Below are 22,027 nucleotides of genomic sequence, written 5' to 3'. Positions count from 1 at the left end.
TCATGGAGAGAAGGTGGAATAGTTAGGGGCGAAAAAAGACTTGACTATTCTACTGTGTTTAATAGGTATCCAGCAGCTGCAGCTGATGCTGCTGAAGGTGGCTCTCATTGTTGCAGTGGAGTTTCATATCAATGTAGAGTTTGTCAACCTAGTGGAACCACCTGAGAAGCAAGACGATGAAGGTATTTCATCCACACCTTCACCCTTGCATACTCCACCAACACAGTGTATGTTCTGAGCTAAATATATGCTCAGAAAAATATATTTATCACATTATGAACTAAATTAAAGATGAATATTCATTGTTTCGTTGAAAACATTTGGGGGACATATTAATTTATGACATGTACATACACAGTTTCAACATTACCACAATTTTCCTTGACTAATCCACACTGGCAAATTTAAAATCCAATTTGAGTAGACACAGTATGTAAGAAAAGCAAGCTGCTGGAGGCTATCACCTCCATATTAATGAATGCTTTCTATGTAAGGAGGAAAAAAAATCATCACACACAGCTTCTTTGTGTGATGGTAACAGGAGGAACAACTTGACTGGCCACTCCCAAGTTTGACTCCAATGCTGGCTTGCAGCTGTAATATCACTACACTGATAACAACAAGAGCCTCGCCTAAATTTAGACATACTTCTCCCCCCTCTTCTGCAGCTTAGTCGTGTCCTTAATATCGTATTGCACAACAAAATGCCAGGTTGGATTGTGCCTCATGGTCTCAGGCAACCCCTCTAAATGAGGTTTTAGTAGAATGTGTCTGGAGAAAAGCTGCATTTGCCTTTCTCCTTGAGATCATACCAAGGCATCTCAAAGATGTCCCTGAAGCATAAGTAGCTCACAATCAGCTGATGTTTCTCACGCTATGTGTCCATTTCTGTCCTCGCCAAAGGAATAAGGCACGAAAAGAATATTTGTATAATGTGTTTTCCCTCCTCCCAACCACCCACCCACCCTGACAGTTCTGCGGTTGTCTTCTATTTTTTAGGGCCAGGGTGGAGAGCTGCAATCCAACCTGCTGATCACCCCGTGGCTGACTTTGACTTTGACGTGGTGGTGGGGGCCGACGGGCGCAGGAACACGCTGGAAGGTGAGAGGAAGCCAAAGAAAAGCGATGAACGGTGTCCACGCCTCGGGGGTGTACTTTTACTGAAAGAGCAAAGGGGACAATGCCTCTTATAAAGTTACCACATGAGGTTGAAACATAATGAAAATATTCTTTTCCCACCAGCACTGGAATCACATTTGGAATACTTTGTTCAACCAAAATATGTTTGAAAACCAGATGAAACTTTAGACTACTGCTGAATGAAAGTTTTATTCCTCTGCTAGTTTTAATAAAAGATGATATTTTTAGCTCCAATCCAAGCTAATATATTGGAGTATTTTTAAATAGATAATAGTAATAGATCCCAACTAACAAAAGGTGGAGTACACACTCAGTTGGTCGCTATTACTATTATTGTTGTGAATACGTCATATAAATGGATATAAATATGAAATAAAATGGGCTGTTTAATGCTTCTCCCAGTTTGCTATCAAAAGAAACACAAAACAGACAAGTATTGCTGTATATTAAAATAACTTCAGTTTTTCCCTAAGTCATCTTATCTTACTGCTGAATAAATAATGGAAAATGTCATAGATAGGTCTAATAAGATAACATCTATGTATGTGGCAGCACTAACCCTCAAAGGCATTCTTTATCCTCTGAGAAAAACAATTCACATTACTGTTGTTTACTGAGTCATAGTAGCTGGGAAACTCTTCTTTGATCGTGTCTGCATGACTGCATTATACTACCCCCTGGTGGCTAAGTCTTGCATACTAGAAGGAGCCACAATGAAGCAAACCACCTTTGTTCTTCATGTTTTATTTAATTGTGCTATTGCAGTATTTTTTCCTTATTAAAATAGCACATCACAAGCGATTTTATTAACAGAGACCAGAAATAATTAATGACATTTTACATTTTCCTTTTAAAAAATCAAACATGAAAATAGCATTCCAAAAAATACATTGTGTGCATTCTTTAAATGTTCTACCAACTAAGCCGTTTACCCATCAGAAATGAGTCCATGTGTGCTTGCGTGAGGTTGCAGTGGTCACATTGTCAAAACACAAAGGATCCCAATACATAAATAGAATCGCGGCAGGCTTGAGTGGAGCAGCTGATGCATGCTGGAACCTCTCCATAACTTTGCATCATTTTTTTTGGACTCTCTCAAAGTTGCTGCTTGCTGTGGTCAATCCAACAAGCGATACACATCTGAAGCTTATTCCTAAAAAGGTCAAAAACAAGACTTTGGACTCATTCTTTCGTTATGAAGCAGCTCAGGGGAAATGAGTCAGTCTGAGGCAGGTCTATGTTTTTTGGTGAGCTAAATGTAGCTAAGCAGCCTTAAATACATCCAGAACTATTTTCGCAGATTATTTGGTTCGCAATGAAACCTGGCCTCAATTTTCAAACGCTGTAAGTTTTTGGTTCAATTTTTACTTTTGGTGACAAAGTATCCCTCTCATGTGCTTGACTAAAACGGTGGAATGTGCAAAAACCTTTGAAATGTGACTCACTGGGTGTCAACATTTTTCCAAGTTAATGAATATCCGGTTTTTATTTCCCCCACCAAGGAGCATACTTCAGTTTAAATGACTGAGAAATTAACACTCAAATGTTAAAGTGAATGTAAAGAATGTGACTTTCAAAGTGTAATGTAGTTTTTAAAATATTTTAATTGATAACAGTAGTTGTGGTATTTTTTATTTATTTTTCTTGAATGTGTTCACTTTTCTTAGCTGGTTAATAGTTACCGTCGATGAGTGAACCACCTGTGACCCTGAAACAACTGCCTGTAAGACTAGCCACAATTCTTGTTTGGTTTCCCTTTCTTTTCAAAACCATTCTTTCTGCTTTTTTAACGGCAGGTTTCAAAAGAAAAGAATTTCGCGGCAAATTGGCGATCGCCATCACCGCCAACTTCATCAACAGGAACACGACAGCGGAGGCCAAGGTGGAGGAAATTAGTGGCGTGGCCTTCATCTTCAATCAAAAGTTCTTTCTTGACCTCAAAGAAGAAACAGGTGGGAGAGAGGAGATCTGGGAGACCTTCAAGACATGACACGGATTATTTTTGTGCTTTTAAAAGGATGTGTTCACAAGCGTCCGACACAACTGTCTTTGTCGCAGGCATCGACCTGGAAAACATTGTGTACTACAAGGACAACACGCACTACTTTGTCATGACTGCGAAGAAACAGAGCTTGCTGGATAAAGGAGTTGTCATTAATGTGAATTTCTTACGTAAAATATGTCACTTGGCTCAGTAAAAGATACAAACACTTGGATAAGCAATAAACTAAGGTGAGGCTGGTATTGTCTTTGTTGGTTGATAGGATTACGTGGAGACACAGAGGCTGCTGAGTAGCGATAACGTCAATCAGGAAGCTCTCCTGTGCTATGCCAGAGAGGCTGCTGATTTTGGCACCAACTACCAGCTTCCCACGCTGGACTTTGCCATGAACCACTGCGGCCAGCCCGACGTAGCCATGTTCGACTTCACTAGCATGCACGCCTCGGAAAACGCCGCTCTGGTCAGGGAGAGGTTTGGTCATCAACTGCTGGTTACGCTAGTGGGCGACAGCCTGTTGGAGGTAAGGGCATGTGATGTTTAATCATACTAAAGTATTGGGACACCAGGCCAATTAATCATCCATTTGCCGATCCTGTTCAGGACACCTGATTAGCTAGTCAAGAGAATTGGTTACCAGTCAGACACTGGTACACGCACACCATCGAGCTGTAAAACCAACTCGGGGTAAAAATGGATTAAAATATAGAGGTGGTGTTTTGGGGAGACTTTCTGTGAGGTTGCAATGGCCAAGCTACTATGCACTAGCAACAGAAAATGATCCTTATCAAAGTGTCTCTACATAATTAAAAGGAAACAATTGTGTAGGCCCACCTGTGATTTAAAGGTGCTTCCCTCCACTTTTACTGGTATATTGTTTTGGTTTTTTGTCTTTGTTGTTTGCAGCCTTTCTGGCCCATGGGGACGGGCTGCGCTAGAGGATTCTTGGCTGCCTTCGACACTGCCTGGATGGTAAAAGGCTGGTCTCAGGGTCGGACCGTTCTTGAGTTGCTGGCAGAGAGGTATGTGTTAAAACACGAAGTTTCGGTGGCTGGTATCGACAGTATTCCCCGAAACCTTGAAACAAGGCTGTATCGGACCGATACAAATACCCGGTATCGGTACTCACCCGTCCCTAATCGTAGGTGTTGTGTTTTCAGAGAAAGCATTTACAGGTTGTTGCCGCAAACAACACCTGAGAACATCGCCAAAAACTTGGAACAGTACACCATCGACCCTACGACGCGGTACCCCAACCTCATCTCTTCGTGTGTCAGGCCTCACCAGGTGCAAAAGAAGAGATTTAAATTTCTTTTTTCATCTGAGAAAAGATACATTAACTGTCTGACCTTTTTCCATTTCCAGGTCCGTCACCTGTACTTGAACGGAGCTCTGAATCCGTGCTCTCTGGAGCGTGCCGCCTCCATCCGTCGACCCGTTAATGTCTGCCAACGAGGTAGGGAAATCGCAACTGCGCAGGCTGCAATGCAATGTTTAGCATTGTCACCCGACTCTTACTTTGAAGCGTTATTTTTAACGGCTAAAACTAACTCGCATGTGGAGAGGAAGTCATATTCTGCGGTTTGTTTTTACACGTGGGTTCACTGTGAGGAGGAAGCCATGAAATGGGAGTTAACGTCTTACTCGCCAAGTTCAGACTTTTACTTCCTGAATTCAATCCAAACTGAACTAAAACATTCCATTTTAAATTCTGAGCTTTTTCTTGACCTTTGCATTCATTTCCTGAGAGTGGCGCCTACATTCCGGCATTTATTCGCTTGGACTTTCATACTGAAAATGCTCTCGCTTGTTTCTCCTCCATAGAATCTGATATCAGGCCGGCAAGGCTTCTCACATGGTGCCAGAAACAGACTGAAGGTTACAGGAATGTAACAATCACGGACTTGACGTTCTCTTGGAGTATTGGCCTCGCCTTGTGTGCCTTGATCCACAGGTTCAAACCCCATCTCATGTACGTAAAGTGTCAGAAAGCAGCGCTGAAGATTTATTCTCCCACATTACAACTTTACAAACTAACAACAAACTTCAGTGTGCGTTAAATACCATTGTTGGTTTTTTTTTAGAGGGGGGTGCAGCGCTTTGTACCTCTATTACACCTTTGGATGAGTCCATTTGCAAAAGAAATTATATGCTCTCCTGCTTAAATTATTGCCTTCACACCTTCTCGCATGCCACTGCAATTTCATGTGGTCCTGCAAGTTTTCAGAACCGCGCTGGCATTCGCGACCACCCCCCCTTTTCCCCCTCTTCCTAATGTACGCCTGTCAGCACAGTGGAATTCTGCAAAGTGAGTAGATTTGCAGAAACTAAAGGAAAAGGAGAAAAAGGGAGTGTTGCTAGGTTTGCTGTTATATTTCTGATGCCGTCTGCGTAGGCAGTGTTGGATGAGACACTCAAGCCGTTTCGATTCAATTCTTTATCAAAATGTTTTGTACCATTTTTGCGGCAAAATAAGGGAGGAATGTTTCTTCAAAGCCTTTGTCTTTATTAAAAAGCTATCAAGACAATTCAGAAGTTTATTTGTACATATGTGATTGAAGATAACTGCTGAAAACATCTAATTACCAAGAACAATGTGGCCTCATTACCATTTGTTTCCTTATTTTTATTTTTTATTTTTTTTTTAATCGTGGGTGGGTGTTGGCGAGAACACCATGTGTGCTGTACTTTGGAGCCGACCCTCCCCCACTGTATAAAAACTTGAGCTCTGAACTTCGTCGCTATCAGCAGTTATCCAGCAATTGCAACATGTTAGCAGATTATGCCTACACCCTGAAAATACATCCCTCCCTTCAGAGATTTAGTCATTGTTGGCATTGAGTGCATTCATGCCATACAGGAAAAAAAATAGTAAGGGGTTGGGGTTATTTCTCCAGGTCGTGGTCGGGCTGTTTGATTGACAGTTGAGCGGGAGCGTTCAGTGGACACAGCCACAGCGCTTGAGAGTGGAGACAAGGGCTTGATCCTCATTTGAGGACTTTTTTACTTAAGCCTTCAAATTTGGCACGATGTTAAACACTTTTGTGACGCGTCAAATTTACAAGGCATGGATTGTTCACTTTTAAAACCTTGTGCATTTTATGCTGCACCCATCTTGCCTTCAATCACTTGACTGGCCCTTTTCACTTTCCTGTTGTTTTATTCAGATATCTATGATGGATAATCTCCTCCCCTCCATCTCAAATTAAATACTAAAACACATGCACAGGCCACACTAACGGCAGTATAGACCCTGGCAGCAAGGAGACATCGTGACATGTACATGATCTGCCTCCCACACAAGTCATTATCTTTTGTCCCTCAGAGACTTTGAGTCATTGAATGAGGAAAACCAGGCCGACAACCTCCAGCTGGCTTTTGACATTGCGGAGCGGGAATTTGGGATCAAACCATTCGCATCTGTGAAAGAGCTGAGTGGCTCCCTGGAGATAGAGAAGACCAGAATCATTAACTACCTCTCCAAATTCTACGAACTCTTCCGAGGCACACCATTACCTGATGCAGGTATTGAATTATGCTCAGTGTATTCTATGTATAATCAATCTGCTATATGTTAGGTACCATCGCAAACTATACTGCTCAGCATTGTAACATACAATCCAGCATTTTAGTTGACACTTGGGACCATTTTTCCATTATACATGAATTAAACAATACCCAGTACTGTACTCTACTTTTCTCTGCTCAATTGTGAGTATGTTGCTAGCTGCCTCGTTTTGACTTCCACTTTGTTATATTTGTATTGTTCTGCCAAGTGATGTAAAAAATAAGCGTAGGCAGGAGAGAAGCTTTCCCCTTTTCACTTGATTTCCTGTGTGTGTGTTATGAATTCCTACCAGTCAAGAATGCTGCAATGTGTGGTATGTGTACTTGTGCCAGTGCTGTGAACTGCTGTGGACTGACATTCTCAGACGGGCGACTCATTTTATTCAACTTCCAGCCATATGTTTGTCACTTTGGTCATGAAATATTTGCCAGCATTAGCTCACTAACTTCTTATTTCTTGAATTGTATTTTGTTCTGGACATTATGCACTGATGTTATTTGACTTTAATGTCTGTGTGATGTGGAAAGTCTGTGAACTTTTTACTTCAGTCACATGTTGCACCACAGGCTCCAGACGAGTGGACGAAAACAGTGAAGATTATCCATCTAAGGCGGTCCGAAGTAATAATAACCTTCTCAATCTTTGTCTGCCAAGGAAACGAGTTCCGAAGGTAACATTTTACTGCATAATGGACAGTATTGTGTATTATTTTAAACGATAGTCGTTTGAATGCAGTTTATTCTACATTTTGAACTCAACTCACCTTTGTTTTGTCCCCTTCTGCTGGACTTCTAGGATGAGAAAAAGACAGATGGCCCAGATGCCATTTACAAAAGGAGGAGAAAATATTTCACTCACCCGGAGGAGGTTTGTTAATTATTGTGAAACATTTGAACTGCTATTTCAAAGGACTGATTTAATTTTGACTGCATTTAACTCTTTGATTCCCTCAACTTGTTGCGATGGTCCAAGAGCTAGTTTAAATGATACGCCAGTGATACAACAAGCATGTTGTTGCTTTCGTATGTCCTGTGTGTATGTTCAACAGATTGATGTTGCCTTTCTCCCTTTCAGGATACCAATTTGTCCACAAGGGAACCCAAAGAGAACAAAGTACGCTCCATGGCTACACAGTTGCTGGCCAAATTTGAGAGTAAAACAAAGTACACCCAATGGAGAGAGGTATTGTCAGTTTTTTTTGTTTTAAATAACTATACATGAACAACGGTTATTTAGGGAAGCAATGTGTTGTCATATATTTGTGTACAAATGACATCTTTCTTGCCTTCAGATGAGGTGAGTTGGACCTTTAAGAGTTCTATGTGGTTTCTCTGCCAAAATGTTTCTTTTTCTTCAACTAAACTTTTCTGTTTCTCTTCTGGTCTCTTTCACCCAGCATTTGATCCTTTCAGCCTCTCTCGGGTCCGGGTCTGTGCCTTTTTATTAACTCTCTTCCCAACCTTTGTGCCAAATTTCAGTCAGACTGTGAGAGTTCCTCCCTTCTTCAAACTCTCGACTCTGCTGAATGTGCGCATTTTAAATTACCGCCTCCCATTCCACCCAAGCCTCCGCCTGAGATGCAGGTAGAGCCATGAAGCCAGGTTGCAGTTGGAAAACACAAACAGTTAACATGCACACATTTATGTATGTGCACACAAGTGAAATTTAATCACAATCCAACTGAATCCATCGCTAATAGACACCACGAAAACACTTTTATTATTACTTTTTACATTCTTTAGCCCGCACTCCCTTTACTTATCAGTAGCTATCAATTCCCTACGTGTGACACTGAAACAGGAATCGTTTGCATCGCGATGTGTCATTTTTAAATTCTACCAATTTGGAACTAGGTTGATCAAAAACATGCACTCATCTGACCTTAGAGCCCCAGCTACCTGCATTCCCTCGTAGTGGCCTCAGGGATGTGATCTATCCTCATCACTCTTCTTCTGTTCTCCTCCCTCCCCTCTTTAGCCATTTTTCTCCTAGTGCAAGATCTTCCTGGTCATGCTTAAACTTATTATTGTTCAAATTTAATATTGTTTATCTGGAGCATCTCAGATGGGACATTTTCAATATCACGGTGAATAAACCCCGAAAGAATTTTAAAGCGTCTACCAATAGACTCAGCCATCCTTATTTTTGACACTGTAATCACCCCTCACAAAAAAATGAATAGTTAGCAAGGGATCTTTGACCTCCCCCACCTCAAGCTGTTTTATCTTAGACTTGACCAAAAATAAATAAATTGTAAGCATTGTAAACAAGGACAGTACTGTAGTTGGATTTGGTGCATTTATAAATCAGTGCATCTTTTGTTATGCTGTTGTGACTGAATCCTAACATTTCAGAAACAAAATGACAGTCTTAAGTCAAGACATTTTGTCACTATGACTAGTGAGATAGAATTTGTCTTTAAATTGGTGGTTTGGAAAATGGATGGATAGATGGATGTTCATCTTAAAACATACCGTATTTTCCGGACTATAAGTCGCTCCGGAGTATAAGTCGCACCAGCCATAAAATGCCCCAAAAAGTGAAAAAAAACATATATAAGTCGCTTCGGAGTATAAGTCGCATTTTGGGGGCAATTTATTCGACAAAATCCCACACCAAAAACAGTCATGAACGAGCAACAACAGGCTAAACGATAGCAACAACAGGCTAAACGATAGGTATGCTAACGTGACAAACACAAACAAAGAGCTGAGAACGGGCCTGACGTAACATATAGAGGGATTAAGGACAACTATTACATGAATAACATGTTTATAAAACCATCAGTGTCACTCCAATTCATTAAATAGCAACAACAGGCTAAACGATAGGTATGCTAACGTGACAAACTCAAACAAAGAGCTGAGAACGGGCCTGACGTAACATATAGAGTGATTAAGGACAACTATTACATGAATAACATGTTTATAAAACCATCGGTGTCACTCCAATTCATTAAATAGCAACAACAGGCTAAACGATAGGTATGCTAACGTGACAAACAAAAACAAAGAGCTGAGAACGGGCCTGACGTAACATATAGAGTGATTAAGGACAACTATTACATGAATAACAAGTTTATAAAACCATCGGTGTCACTCCAATTCATTAAATCCATCGATCGTTCTTTGTCAACAATGGGTGCGCACGGCTGAGGGCGCTTGCGCTTCAAAATATTCCACAGGCTCATATAACGATAGATAAACTATATTTTAAATAACTATAATACAAGCCAATAATATGATCAAACCATCCGTGCACTTTAATTCCATTAAATCCATCGATCAAATTCCTCGTCCTTTGTCAACATCGCCGCGCGTGCGCCCTGACGTCAGCCTCGTCTTTATTCCACAGATCTACTATATAACTATATTGTAGCGTTAACAAAGTACAAGGATAGACGTAGGTTTGGTAAACGGCTCTTTATTAAACAAAACAAACTTCCAAGCGTGTGGCGGCGTGGACTTCCAGACAGACCGGGCGTGCGTAATGGCCATGTCCGAGCCCCGCGCACCGTTCGCGGACAGCCACTCGGCCGAGCGTCGGCCCCCGACTCAGTAGAGACCGGGCGTGCGTAAAAGCCATAATAGTTTTTCAAACCTTCTATGTCACTCCAAATCCTTAATTCCTTCAAACTCTTTGTCCTCCGTGTCACTTAGAAATGATCACCGCGAATGATGCCGGTAGTCCTTGTGTGGGCACGTTTGTATGTAAACAACCGGCGCGCCGCGCTACTGACGTCACTTGAAATAGTAATCCATTGGTACATCACGGTTCTCCAAACTTTCTTTCTGCTGCTCGATTACTGTTTTCAGCTGCATATTTTACAACTTGAAGTTTGTAACCTGCAAAATATGAGTTTCTTTTTGGTGCCATTTTTCTTAAGCCCACCCAGTTGATGAGTCACGGCCAACGGTAAAATTTAGAGCGCCCTCATCCAGTTTCGTCTGAAAATATAATTTTTCTTGGTTGTTTTATCAAAGTCAAAGTCTGCTTTATCGTCGATATATTTTTTTATATACTAAGACACACAAAGAGATTGAAATTACATTTCCACTATCCCTCGGTGAGATAGTACACATATGCATACAAGCAACACAAAAAAAACCAAGAAGGCACTAACAATGAATAAATAAGAGTATTGAATAAATGATAAATAAACAAATAATAATAAATAATAATAATAAATATAAGAGGAGCAGGGCGGCTCGGTGGCGCACTGGGTAGCACGTCCGCCTCACAGTTAGGAGGGTGCGGGTTCGATTCCACCTCCGGCCCTCCCTGTGTGGAGTTTGCATGTTCTCCCCTGGCCCGCGTGGGTTTTCTCCGGGCGCTCCGGTTTCCTCCCACATTCCAAAAACATGCTTGGTAGGCCGATTGAAGACTCCAAATTGTCCCTAGGTGTGAGTGTGAGTGTGAATGGTTGTCTGTCTCTGTGTGCCCTGCGATTGGCTGGCAACTGGTTCAGGGTGTCCCCCGCCTACTGCCCGATGACGGCTGGGATAGGCTCCAGCACGCCCGCGACCCCCGTGGGGACTAAGCGGTTCAGAAAATGGATGGATGGATAAGAGGAGCAAAAATGGAGCAAGTGTACATACAGCAGACAGTGGACTTGGATATGGTGCTTTAAAGTGTTAATTGCTTTATTTGATGTTTTCTCTATTTTTTATGTTTTGAATATGTTCAAGATAAAGAAATAAAAGCATGTGAAGTGATCAACTATACTAAAAATAACATGGGAAGTGGTCAACTATACTTGTAAGTGATGTCTTAATGATCAAGTAAAAATTTGTGAAAAAAAACATAAGTCGCTCCTGAGTATAAGTCGCCCCCCCACCCAAACTATGAAAAAAACCGCGACTTATAGTCCGGAAATTACGGTAAACAGAAAATGGAATAGTTTGCCAAAAGTAGCTTTTTAGCTGCAGCCTCTTAACCCACTTTGGGGCCATTTTGAACGTTTAGGATCTTTAGGGCCAATTTGACCTCATTCATTGTTTTGCCCAATTTAATGGAAACAACTGGTTAAAATAAAATAATATATATATATATATATATATATATATATATATAATGATACAGTAAATTTCAGTCTGTTTTATACTTTGCTCACAGATGATTTAGGTAGCCAACACACAAACTAATGCAGACACACAAGAACACGGATGCATACAGTATGTGCATAGGATAGCACGGACTGAAATATATCGTCATGTTTTCCAAATTCAATGAAGCAAAGCCTTTAAATATAAACAACACACCCAAAGTTTCACTCATTCAAGGATTAAAAATTTTTTGGAAACAGGAGAGTTCATTTGTCCCTGGGTACACCTCAACATTCCTGAGTGCACATAAAATAAGAAAAAAAAACTGTATTATTGTAATAGTGTTGGGGATTGTTTTTCATTTTAGAAAAGGTCACGTACGAATTTGAAGTGCCACATTATTATAAACACTTCATAAAGCTGATTACACCATTTTATTGTCTAATAAAGCTCAGCAGGCAAAAAAAATTGCCGTGTTGGATTAGCATAACGGAACCAATCCAAATCCCATAACCCAAACATGCTAAGTGGTTTAGAAATCGAGTGACGGGCTGAAGCATGTAAAAGCACCAGTATAGTTCCGTCCATGATCGTCAGCCGTCAAGTTTGTGACAGCGTGTGTATCATCACTTTTCAGTTTCAACTCGATATCAGACGCGCGGCCCAAAACTTAATCCCCACGGAGCCTCGACCCAAAGCCCAAGAGTCAGAGTGCTGCTTCTCTGTAGTGAAGCTCAGACATGTGGCTCAGACACACGAGCAAGCCAAGACTTTGCCAGAACCGGAGAACAAAATGTCTACCGCACCCTCAGTCCACTCTGCGGTCGCGTTCATGTCCAGAGTTCTCCAGCGCCTCAAGGAGGTGGATGAACTCATCTATGAGGTGAAGTCAAGACTCTTCCTCCTTCTTCCCTCAAGCCCTCCCTTGATTGCTGCATGTTGTGATGGAACGTGAAGAGATGTTGATTATGTAGTACAACATGAAGTCAGATAGTGAAGTCATACCCTTAATTATCCCTCTAGTTGGAACACGACAGGAGCAGGCCAGAAAACCTGGCACGGGTTGTGGCAGATTACTGGCTCAAGTTTGCGTGTGCGTACCTATGTACGTATGTGTGTAGTGATGTTATGGCCAAGCAGAGACTTACCTCCGGCTATTGTACCTAATTACATTTACTGAATGTAAGAAAATAACAATAGCTTCACGTAAAGGTGTTTCATAGGGAAAACAAAGATTGGAAGTCTTGGTTGCGTTGAACAAGATGGGACATCTGTTCCTCTCTCATTTTTCTCTCGTATACTTTAGAAATTATCAATTTTTTTTACCCTCCATTCTTAAAAAAAGATTTGCCATCTGCTCCAAACCAGATGAAGTTAGCAAGTTAGAAGTTAGAGAATGTAATAGTGCCAACATTGATGCCAAACTTAAATCTTGACCATTATGTTCACGTCACAAAAGCATGTTAGCAGACAGGTTTTTGTCAATGAGCATATTGTTCTGGATTACAGTGATGCATTGTAATTTTGTTTGACCTGCAAACAGAAATTTTAGATCTGAGCACGTTTGGTGGCTGTGAACACGTCACCTCACTTCAGACAAAGCAGCAATTTGGCAGATAGTGAACAATTCTTCACAAAAGAGACTTCAAGCTCCTGAAAACAACTGTCAAACTAAACAAAAGAAAAATTGAATGTCACACTATTTAAAACAACCACATAGGAACGTCTGCTCAAATAAATGCTAATAAATCCAAGCGCCATCAAGGCGCTAACAAAATACATCAAGTGAGTGAAAAGAGTTGAGGAACTTCATTTAGACAAAAGCAGTGATTGGTTGCCATCATCTATTGGCTATTTTTCAGTAGGGCAGGGCTCGGTCCGAAATTCCGTTCCTTTACATGAGCCGCTTAGTGCCCAATGTCAGGTTTCTGTGGCTTTCTCACGTTTGTCTTCCACTACAGTGTTGTTTGAACGTCATGCAGTGTCTCCACACGTTTGTCCAAGTCTTAGCTGCGTTTGTGTGTCATCAGACGGAAGCGGCGGGACTGATCTTTGGTTCCCCTTTCATGTTTTAGAAAAAAGCTCAGTCGCAACAAACTAGAGAGTTTCAGTCAAAGAGCATAAGGGAGAAAGCACTTCATCTCAACGGTTTGATCTCAGCAGACAACTCTGTTGGTATCAAGGTGACTATCACATGCTCGCCCTTTGACCCCACCCTCCCACGCTTGTTTTTGCCTGCATGTTTGGACGCTGTTGTGGTATGAATGTCTATTTCATGCTCCAAATTGAGATTACTATCATACTACTACTGGGATTTGAATGAGTGGCCGCTGATCTTCATCTTCGTCACCATCACTCACGTTCACAAATGCATCCTTAAATGTAGCATTGCACCGTTGGCTTTTTCTACATGTGTGCTTTCGATCAGCAGTAGGACCTGACGGAGGCGGAGGATGTGGTTGTGCTGTGTGTGTGTGCGCGTGTGCGTGCGTGCGTGCGTGCGTGCGTGCGTGCGTGATTTCCTTGTGGTTTCTACTCCACCCATCCCATACAGTCTACAAAAAGCAACATTATCCACAATTTTCACAGGTTGCACTTCCACATGATCATATTTTGCTTTTGGGTGTAACTTTTTTCTTTACTACTACCACTAGTATTACTACTACCACTACTTTTGATGTAGCTGGAAACATGATATGAAACTAACCACAGTATTGTTTCCCCTCACTGTGAACCGAGCTATATATTTTGGTATATGTCTCCCCCTTCTGTTTGTACTTAGCATGCACAAGGGCAAGCAGTTCCACTGGCACATGATTGGAATTGCTCAAAGGGTTGAAATTGTTCACAAAAGATAATGCATGAATGTGCTTGAATTATGTTGAGCATGTGCGAAATTAGTCTTACCTGAACAATCTACAAAAAAAAAAGTGCTAATACATGCTGTATCAAAGTTCTTATGATTTGTATCTAATGCTTTATTTTGACCATAATAAAAAAATCAATAATGGCCTTTTCTCTGACCGTGTAAAAGTAGAATAGTCTCAGATTAGATTTTCAGATTTATACGTATGTTGCGGTTCTTTAATCCTTTGCAGCAACGGATTTAACACAAATGCTTCAGTAGCAACATGTAGACAGACAATAACAGAACTCACTGTCATATTCTTTATGCTCTGAGTAGAATGACTAATATTAGTGGTTTCTTGATTATCTCAGAGGTATCAAGATGCAAAAAAAAAAAAAGGACTCTTTCAAAGAGGCAATGACTACCCAGAACTGAGTGGCAAAATGCTCGTTTGTGTGTTATGTTCCTCAGGGCGGCTCGGTCCAAAGGGCGTTCCCTCAATTGAGTGAAAAGTGCCACTCGTGCGAGCGGCGTGTTTATTTGGTGGAGAGGATTTGTGCCGAGGGCTTCTACTTTCACAGGGAATGCTTTCGCTGCACCACCTGCAGCTCTACCCTGCACCAGGGATCACATGCCTTTGATGCACGACACGGTACGCTCACTTTCACACTTTCATCTGACCCAAGACAATATTAATATCAAACAAATCTTTACAAAGATTTTTGAATGCTCATTTTTGTAATGCATGCCAAAAAAAAAGGTCTAAATTTGTTGTCTGAATGAGCAATTTTTCCCAATAGTTGATCTTGTTGGATTGTGTAGGTGTACCTAATTAGTAGGTTGGGTTCATTCTAACAATTGATATGCTCTGACAGGTAAATTATACTGCAAGCTTCACTTTGATCAACTCAACAACGAGACAAGCCCGCAGAGGAACGGCTCTGCACGCTTGGTAAGAACTGAGCACCTCACATGTGGATGCAGGTGATGGTAGATGATATACAGAACGTCTCTGTTGCAGAATCATTTACGAAGTCGGTTCGAGGGGCTATGCGATGCTACGGATGAGGGCGCCGCCTCCAGCTGTACGGTGGCCCTGCAGAGCCAGACTCCAGCAGGTACTCTTGGCTCTGTTTTGTGGGAGCAGCTGAGCAGACCCCTGAGCGTGGCACGTGGCGTATGTAGCGCCCCCAGGCCTATGTGCCGCCGGGCGGCTCGGGCTTTTGTTAGCCACTTAAGGGACAACGCCCAGGACTATGCCTTCATGTACGAGCTACTCAGCTTGACTTTGCCCTTGCTGCTCATCTTGTACGACGTTCTGCTGCAGATGCAAACCGAGGCCGCGCCCATGTGGGTGTAGGAGCAAATCGGGCCCAGGCTCATGGATACCCAAACCTTGCTCCCAGCACCGTTGTGCTTGTTAGGTTTCTTTATTTTTTTTTTAAGAGAATTCAAGGTTACACCGAATACATGGCGTCAGTAAAATAGCATAACTGCCCAAGTCATTTTTCCAAGTATTACTGTTATTCTGATTTTTTAATTTCTTTTAGCAAGGACTCTGTTGTTTTTTTTTTTTTTATTGATCACAAGATACTAAGTTGAATATGACTTGCAGTTATGCTATTAGGCTAACAATGTGGAGAGTAGTAAAGGTTAAAATTTGTAAGCAAGCAAATCTTTCAAGTATTAACCAAATACTGACCTACAAAATTTATACAATACAAAATTTTCCCCATTTTCATCCAAAAAACAGTGTGTTTTTGGAACATACTTTGTGTTTACCAAATTCTAGAGCAAATCTAGATATATATTTAAATTTAATATCCTCTGACTATGTGCACACATCAAACGAAAATAAAAGCAGATTTTTCTTCATTTCTTTAATGAAATTGAATAAAATTGATGTAAAGTCCTCGGTTGAGTATCCAAAAGAGTATACACTGTGATTTGCCTACAACCAAACCCGCAGCTCTTAAATAACATGCAAAACCAAAGTTAAGATAATTTTTTTGGGACTCAAGCAAGCGCACTTGACTTGATATGTCAGGTTGCTAAAATGACAAATGGTTGCCGGGTGTTTTCATAAGTGATCCTCAGTGGCTCTTCAAGCACACTTCCGATTGCTTTACTCAGGTCGTGATGACTGACTGCCTTCATGCACTTTATATTTGAGAGCTGGATTTAGTAGCAGCAACAAAAAAGTGGACTGAATGTGCAATTTGCTTTATCATTAGTTCATACTGTGGATGCTTTTTAGCATTTAGTCTGTGCTTTTCTGATATCTACTGTCGAGTCTCAGAAAAAAAAGGGCTCAAAAAAAAAAATCAGCCCTTTGAGTTCTTTCTAGAACTACAAGACTCAGTTTAGTTTATTAATATTTGTAATTGACTGTAGACAAAAGAGGCTGGCAAGCTTGCCACTCTTGCTGTTACGTGTTTTACCAAGAAGCCTCCCAGTTGCTTTATCCAACATCTATTGATGCTTATCAGGCACTTTAGAAATGTGTGTACATTGTTTGTTTACAACAATTTGGCGTTGGATTTGCTCTCTGCTATTTACATACTGCATGACTGAAATTGCTTTAAAATGAGCTTAAATTGAGGTGTTCATTACGTCACAGATGGAAAACCTCATTCTTTTAAAAATTCCTCTTAGAAAAAAAATCGGGTAACCAAATCCAACTTGTGTCAATGTTTTTTTGCTTCAACAACCGTGAAACCAATGAACCGATATCTTTTCCCTTCTAAATGTCAGTACTGTATCTTGTTTTCAGGACTTTGTGCTTACGTATGTTGTTTTCCCATCCTTCGTCTGTATGCTCTTTGTGTTTTTAGACTGTTCTCTTCACCTCATATGATGTGTCTAAGCCGGCTGGATGGTTGCACATATTTGCGTTAAAGGTGATTACGTGCATGGTCACGTGGTTGTGTGTTTGACTTCCTGCACACGCCAACTTTCATATTATGAAATTGTCGCTCTGCTTTAACTGCATTTACGATTGTGAGTTGATTAAAGTTGGCCTTGGCTTGGACATTACTCACCGTGACTCTTGAAATGCTTCTGCGTGGCCTTGTGTTTTCATAATGAACCACAACTAACAGGGGTTGTTTAAAAATTGAAGATAAGTGACACATGATTGGGTTTTATGTGAGAAATTATGCTTAAATGTACAAATGATGGGAAATCATGTGGTTGCACAGGTGTGCACAGCTATTTAGCAAAGGGATGTACTGTAGCTATGTTCATAATTGACAAAACACATTCTTGTATTTGGGAGCTATGTTTTAATTTGTCAAAAAAAAATCATGGTTGAACTTTTTGGCACCTTAGACAAGGTGGAGGGAATTATGAACAGTCAGTGTCGGGATAAAACTTTGAAGTTTATGCTCCAAAATGAAAATTAAAATAAAATTTAAAAAAGGTAAAAAAAGTCTAGGAGACCTTATGCAATTTATTTCGTGTTAATCAGAGTTACTTTAAATGGTGGCAGATGCGTGCTGTTGCATTTACACTAGGTGATTTGTGATTGATGATCACAGCCATAATCAAGGGTGTGCACACTTGTGCAACCACATTATTTCAGTTATGTTTTTATTTCCCCTTTAAAAATAAGCAAAATTGGAGGAGACGGGTTACATGACCGGTGGAAAATGTTATGTTGGTCCCTTTTTTTATATCACAATTATTTTGAAGAGGGGTGTGGAGACTTTATATCACTACGTTCTCTAAATTGCCTGATGTTATTGTATTTGTTGACATCACATCACAATCAAGAGCCATGTACAATCATAACATCCTTCTTAGGATTCCCATTATTTTGTTTTCCTAAGAAATTCTTCAAGGTCAAAAATCAGCACTTGGCTCTAACTTTCTTTGTAATATTTGTAAAGCACTTTAAAAAAAAAAAATTAAATGTGCTGTAAGACTGAGTGGTCCTGTTTTGTCATGATGCATTTTAAAGCGGATGCATGTCATAAAGCCATCTCGCAACGCTTAAAACTAATTTTGCAAGTGACCGGACCAAAGGCACAATTTCATTGAAAATGCAACCTAATAAATAACGATGACCCCCCAGAGATTCACACTAACCTCCAAAGTATTGGGCAGTGAGGCCAGTTCCTTTATTTGTGCTGTATACTCAAAACCTTTGGGTTTGACATCAAAGGATGAATGAATATGACGAGATCAACAGTTCAAATTTTATTGCCAGGTATTACCATGAAACTGGATTTAGAGAGCATTGCACCAATTTTTAGGTGAGTGAAAGTACTCAATCAGACAGATTAAAAAAAAAAAAAAAACTGACATCAATTGATCTTAACATGTTTTTCCTGGTTTTCATGTTAACACTTTCTATCTGGTTTCATTCCATTGAACTAAATTGACAAGCAAAAATATTTTGTAGACTCCTGAGTTCCCTTTTCTACTGAAGATTAATGTTCCTATCTCTTCAATGACTTCAGAAAACCACGATTGACTGAGACTCTGCAATTGTGATGTAATTTTCAGTCGCCAGCAAGTGGCAAAATGGCCGTTCTTCCTGAGATGGATAAAAATAGCTGGATTTTGCCTTTGAAATTCATATTTCACAAACAAAAAAAACTCATTACAATGTATGTTGTTGTTTAAAACTGTTTTTTAAAAAAAAAAAACATTTCTGCTTCTTGCCTTGCCCTCTTTTTGCAGATTTCAATTCATGCAGTTATTCTATTTAAATGCTGCACATGCTTGCTGTCAAATTTGTTTGTCTTAACTTGTTTGCCGTGCTCCAGTTTAGTGAACATCATCCAGGTGTAATGGGTGTGCTGAATAAACATCCTTGAGTTCACTTAGGAGCTTACAGGGAAGATTACTTGCCGACGCTCTGAGTGACATATTTGCAGTAGCTGTTATTGCTATAAATGTAATGTCTTCCCTTGAGTGTTAAACTAGAAAACAATTTACACAGTGACGATGATTAGCATTTGAGCAACAGGGCAATCAGCCTGAAATTGGACTAGAATTACAAATGCCCTAAAAGCTGATGAAAATACACAAACTGCTGGGAGAAGATTAATCTACAACATAATGTCAGCACTTAGACATAAATCATCTTTTAGTGTCCCGGTGGAAGAGGAATCACAATGGGCGGTAGATTAAATTGTTTTTCATCTATTTACATTTCCTCTATGGAGAAAAATAATTACACTTTTCAAAATGAAATGTCTGCCCAGCTCAGCAAGAACATTAAAGGGCAGAAGTTGTCTGGTTTCGCTCAGGTTTCCTTTTTTTCTGAACTGAGATACTCTTGGTGAGGGTTGAGGTACGGCAGAGTGCATCGTGGACTGATCGCCAGCAATCTAACAACCATTCGCACTCAACATTCACACCTAAAAAGCAGGAATGTCAGCAAGTCGGCATGGGCTTGGAACAGTGCCTATTAGTACTCCGAAACCTGTGACTTCTCTGCTCTTCTCTACGTTATGAAGTAACATCAGACCAGAAATTAAGTGGTGTTATTAGCCATGCTGGTTAGTGAGTTTTCTGCCTTAATAACAAGCCTTAAGTATTTATTTCACCAATTGTCGATAACGCTAACTCTTCCACCTGTTTTTTCTTGCTTCATTTCAAGATATAGCAACAGTTAACCTTGAATTTGTGGTACAGTGATAGGCAGGGGTGTGCAGATGGGCTGGTGGATTTGGGCATCTGTCCTGGTTTCAAAAAGCCACTGCGAAATTAAGTAGGATTTGAGATTCTTTCATGTTCCACTAGAAGGCACACCATACATGGTCTGCACTAAAACCCACCAGGCTAGTTCATTCACTCCCAACGTCAATAAACGCCATCATCTGCAGGCAGTGGAGAGTCCATCCGGAAGTTTCCTCAAGCCATTTTGACAAATGGCTTGGGTTTCCTTTCGACTTCCAACTGGATAAAAATAACCAGGCACGGTCTTCAACACCAAGCAACAATGCAAGGAAGTTCTAGCATTGCCTCAACCAAAGCACTTTACATATGTCGAGTCCTTTTACCGCCCATAAGTACTTCCCATGGTCAGATCCTCGCATTCAAAAAAGTATGAAATTCCATACCTAAAATTGTATGTAATCCTGAATATAAAAAAAGGACATTGATAAAGTTGCTCCTTTTTGAATTTCCCTTCTCACACTGCAGTTTTAATGTTATTGTTCGTTCAATTAACAACAGCCTGACAGGAATGTTGTTGAAGATGTTTGAACTCATTTTAATCAGCATCTACAAAAATAACCTTGTGCCAAACACAACACAAAAATGTGCAATGCATTTGTACCTGTAAAGGTAACCAAGAAGAACAGACTCACTGTCTTGAGTGGAATAGTTGAAACATAAATATGTTTTTCTAAAGTCAACTGGAAAATCCTGCCAGCTTGCCCAAATTATACTTCTCTACGTTCTTTATTAGCACTATTAAAAGTAATAAACCTAAACATAAATGTGTCGTCTCCCTTATGAATGAATGTGGCCCTAAATATTGAGACCTGGGTTTCTTGCCTTACATCTGCTAGGTAAGCTGGAAAAGATAGACAAGTATTACCAATTGTTCTGATCCACCATCATCATCCAACAACTGTGCTTTTTTTTTTACAATCACAAAGAAAAGGATCACTCATAATCACACATCATATGCCCCGATTCCTTGAAAAGGAGCATTTCCATCTATTAAGGGATAATTACACTGGTGTCTTCTTATATTGTACCTTGCAATAAAAATAGCATGCCTGTGCTAAATAGTGTGCTCTTCTGTCCTCCGTATAACACATTGGGTGATTTTACATCCATTTAAACTGGCATTGAACACTTTCAAAATATTTGGTGTCAAACTGCATATATATATATATATATATATATATATTGCCAGATGGCAGAATATCTCTCTGATTCTTTTTGATAATCGCACGCAAAGCTGGTTGTTCTCAAAACATGTGTCCATGTGATATCAGAAAATCCCTTGCCTCTACAAATATCTGCGAGCACATCTGGTCATAATCACATTTTAAACATCGGTTATGCAATGACTTTAATGTCTGTATCCTTCTGGCAGTATCTTCTGTTGCACAGGCAACGTTTGCTGCCGCGGCGATAAAGAGATTAACCTGCAAGTGCGCAAACTGTTTGAAACAGTGTGACAAGCAAATGGGTGAAAAAGGCATGGTAGATTTCAAGGGGCGTGTGTGAGGACTTCATCTTTTTTAACCCTTCTCTTTTCGCCCCTGCTGTAACATACCTTTGAGAAGATATGTATATGTAAAGAAATGTCATTATTGGGATGACTTCTTCCCATTTTGCTGTAACTTGCTATAAATAAACCCAAGTCATATTCTTGTAAATCAGTGGGTTGACCCTGATTTTCTATATTGTGTGTGACTAAAGCAAAAGAGTGCCGCCAGCTGAGCAGTCAGAGCAGA

General features: G+C 40.4%; 1 protein-coding gene and 1 long non-coding RNA gene across 11 annotated transcripts in view; one reads left to right on the top strand and one right to left on the bottom strand.

The window, feature by feature from the left end:
• Positions 1–22,027, top strand: part of mical2a (microtubule associated monooxygenase, calponin and LIM domain containing 2a) — a 34,646-nt gene that overhangs the window by 11,328 nt on the left and 1,291 nt on the right. Inside the window, exons 4-25 of one of the 10 annotated variants that reach the window (XR_007480806.2) lie at positions 66–182; positions 1,000–1,101; positions 2,937–3,092; positions 3,199–3,299; positions 3,405–3,662; positions 4,046–4,161; positions 4,300–4,426; positions 4,505–4,595; positions 4,964–5,111; positions 6,465–6,664; positions 7,274–7,377; positions 7,503–7,574; positions 7,782–7,889; positions 8,186–8,290; positions 12,390–12,635; positions 13,828–13,935; positions 15,072–15,252; positions 15,476–15,552; positions 15,622–15,718; positions 17,435–17,500; positions 18,811–18,856; positions 19,006–20,431. Coding sequence is in view for 9 of the 10 variants with exons in the window: in XM_049718886.1 (XP_049574843.1) it covers positions 66–182; positions 1,000–1,101; positions 2,937–3,092; positions 3,199–3,299; positions 3,405–3,662; positions 4,046–4,161; positions 4,300–4,426; positions 4,505–4,595; positions 4,964–5,111; positions 6,465–6,664; positions 7,274–7,377; positions 7,503–7,574; positions 7,782–7,889; positions 8,186–8,290; positions 12,390–12,635; positions 13,828–13,935; positions 15,072–15,252; positions 15,476–15,552; positions 15,622–15,718; positions 17,435–17,457 (2,537 nt within the window). In the remaining variant the exon portion in view is untranslated. The other 9 variants (XM_049718886.1, XM_049718887.2, XM_049718885.2 and 6 more) reach the window with 9 other exon arrangements.
• Positions 2,948–4,418, bottom strand: LOC125967648 (uncharacterized). The gene is made up of 3 exons (XR_007480807.2): positions 4,269–4,418; positions 3,974–4,150; positions 2,948–3,653 (listed from the first exon to the last, which is right to left on the bottom strand). It is a non-coding gene; the product is annotated as an uncharacterized lncRNA (long non-coding RNA).

Source organism: Syngnathus scovelli, chromosome 4 (assembly GCF_024217435.2).
Source record: "Syngnathus scovelli strain Florida chromosome 4, RoL_Ssco_1.2, whole genome shotgun sequence".
NCBI lineage: Eukaryota > Metazoa > Chordata > Actinopteri > Syngnathiformes > Syngnathidae > Syngnathus > Syngnathus scovelli.
This window is presented reverse-complemented; position numbering and strand designations above follow the sequence as displayed.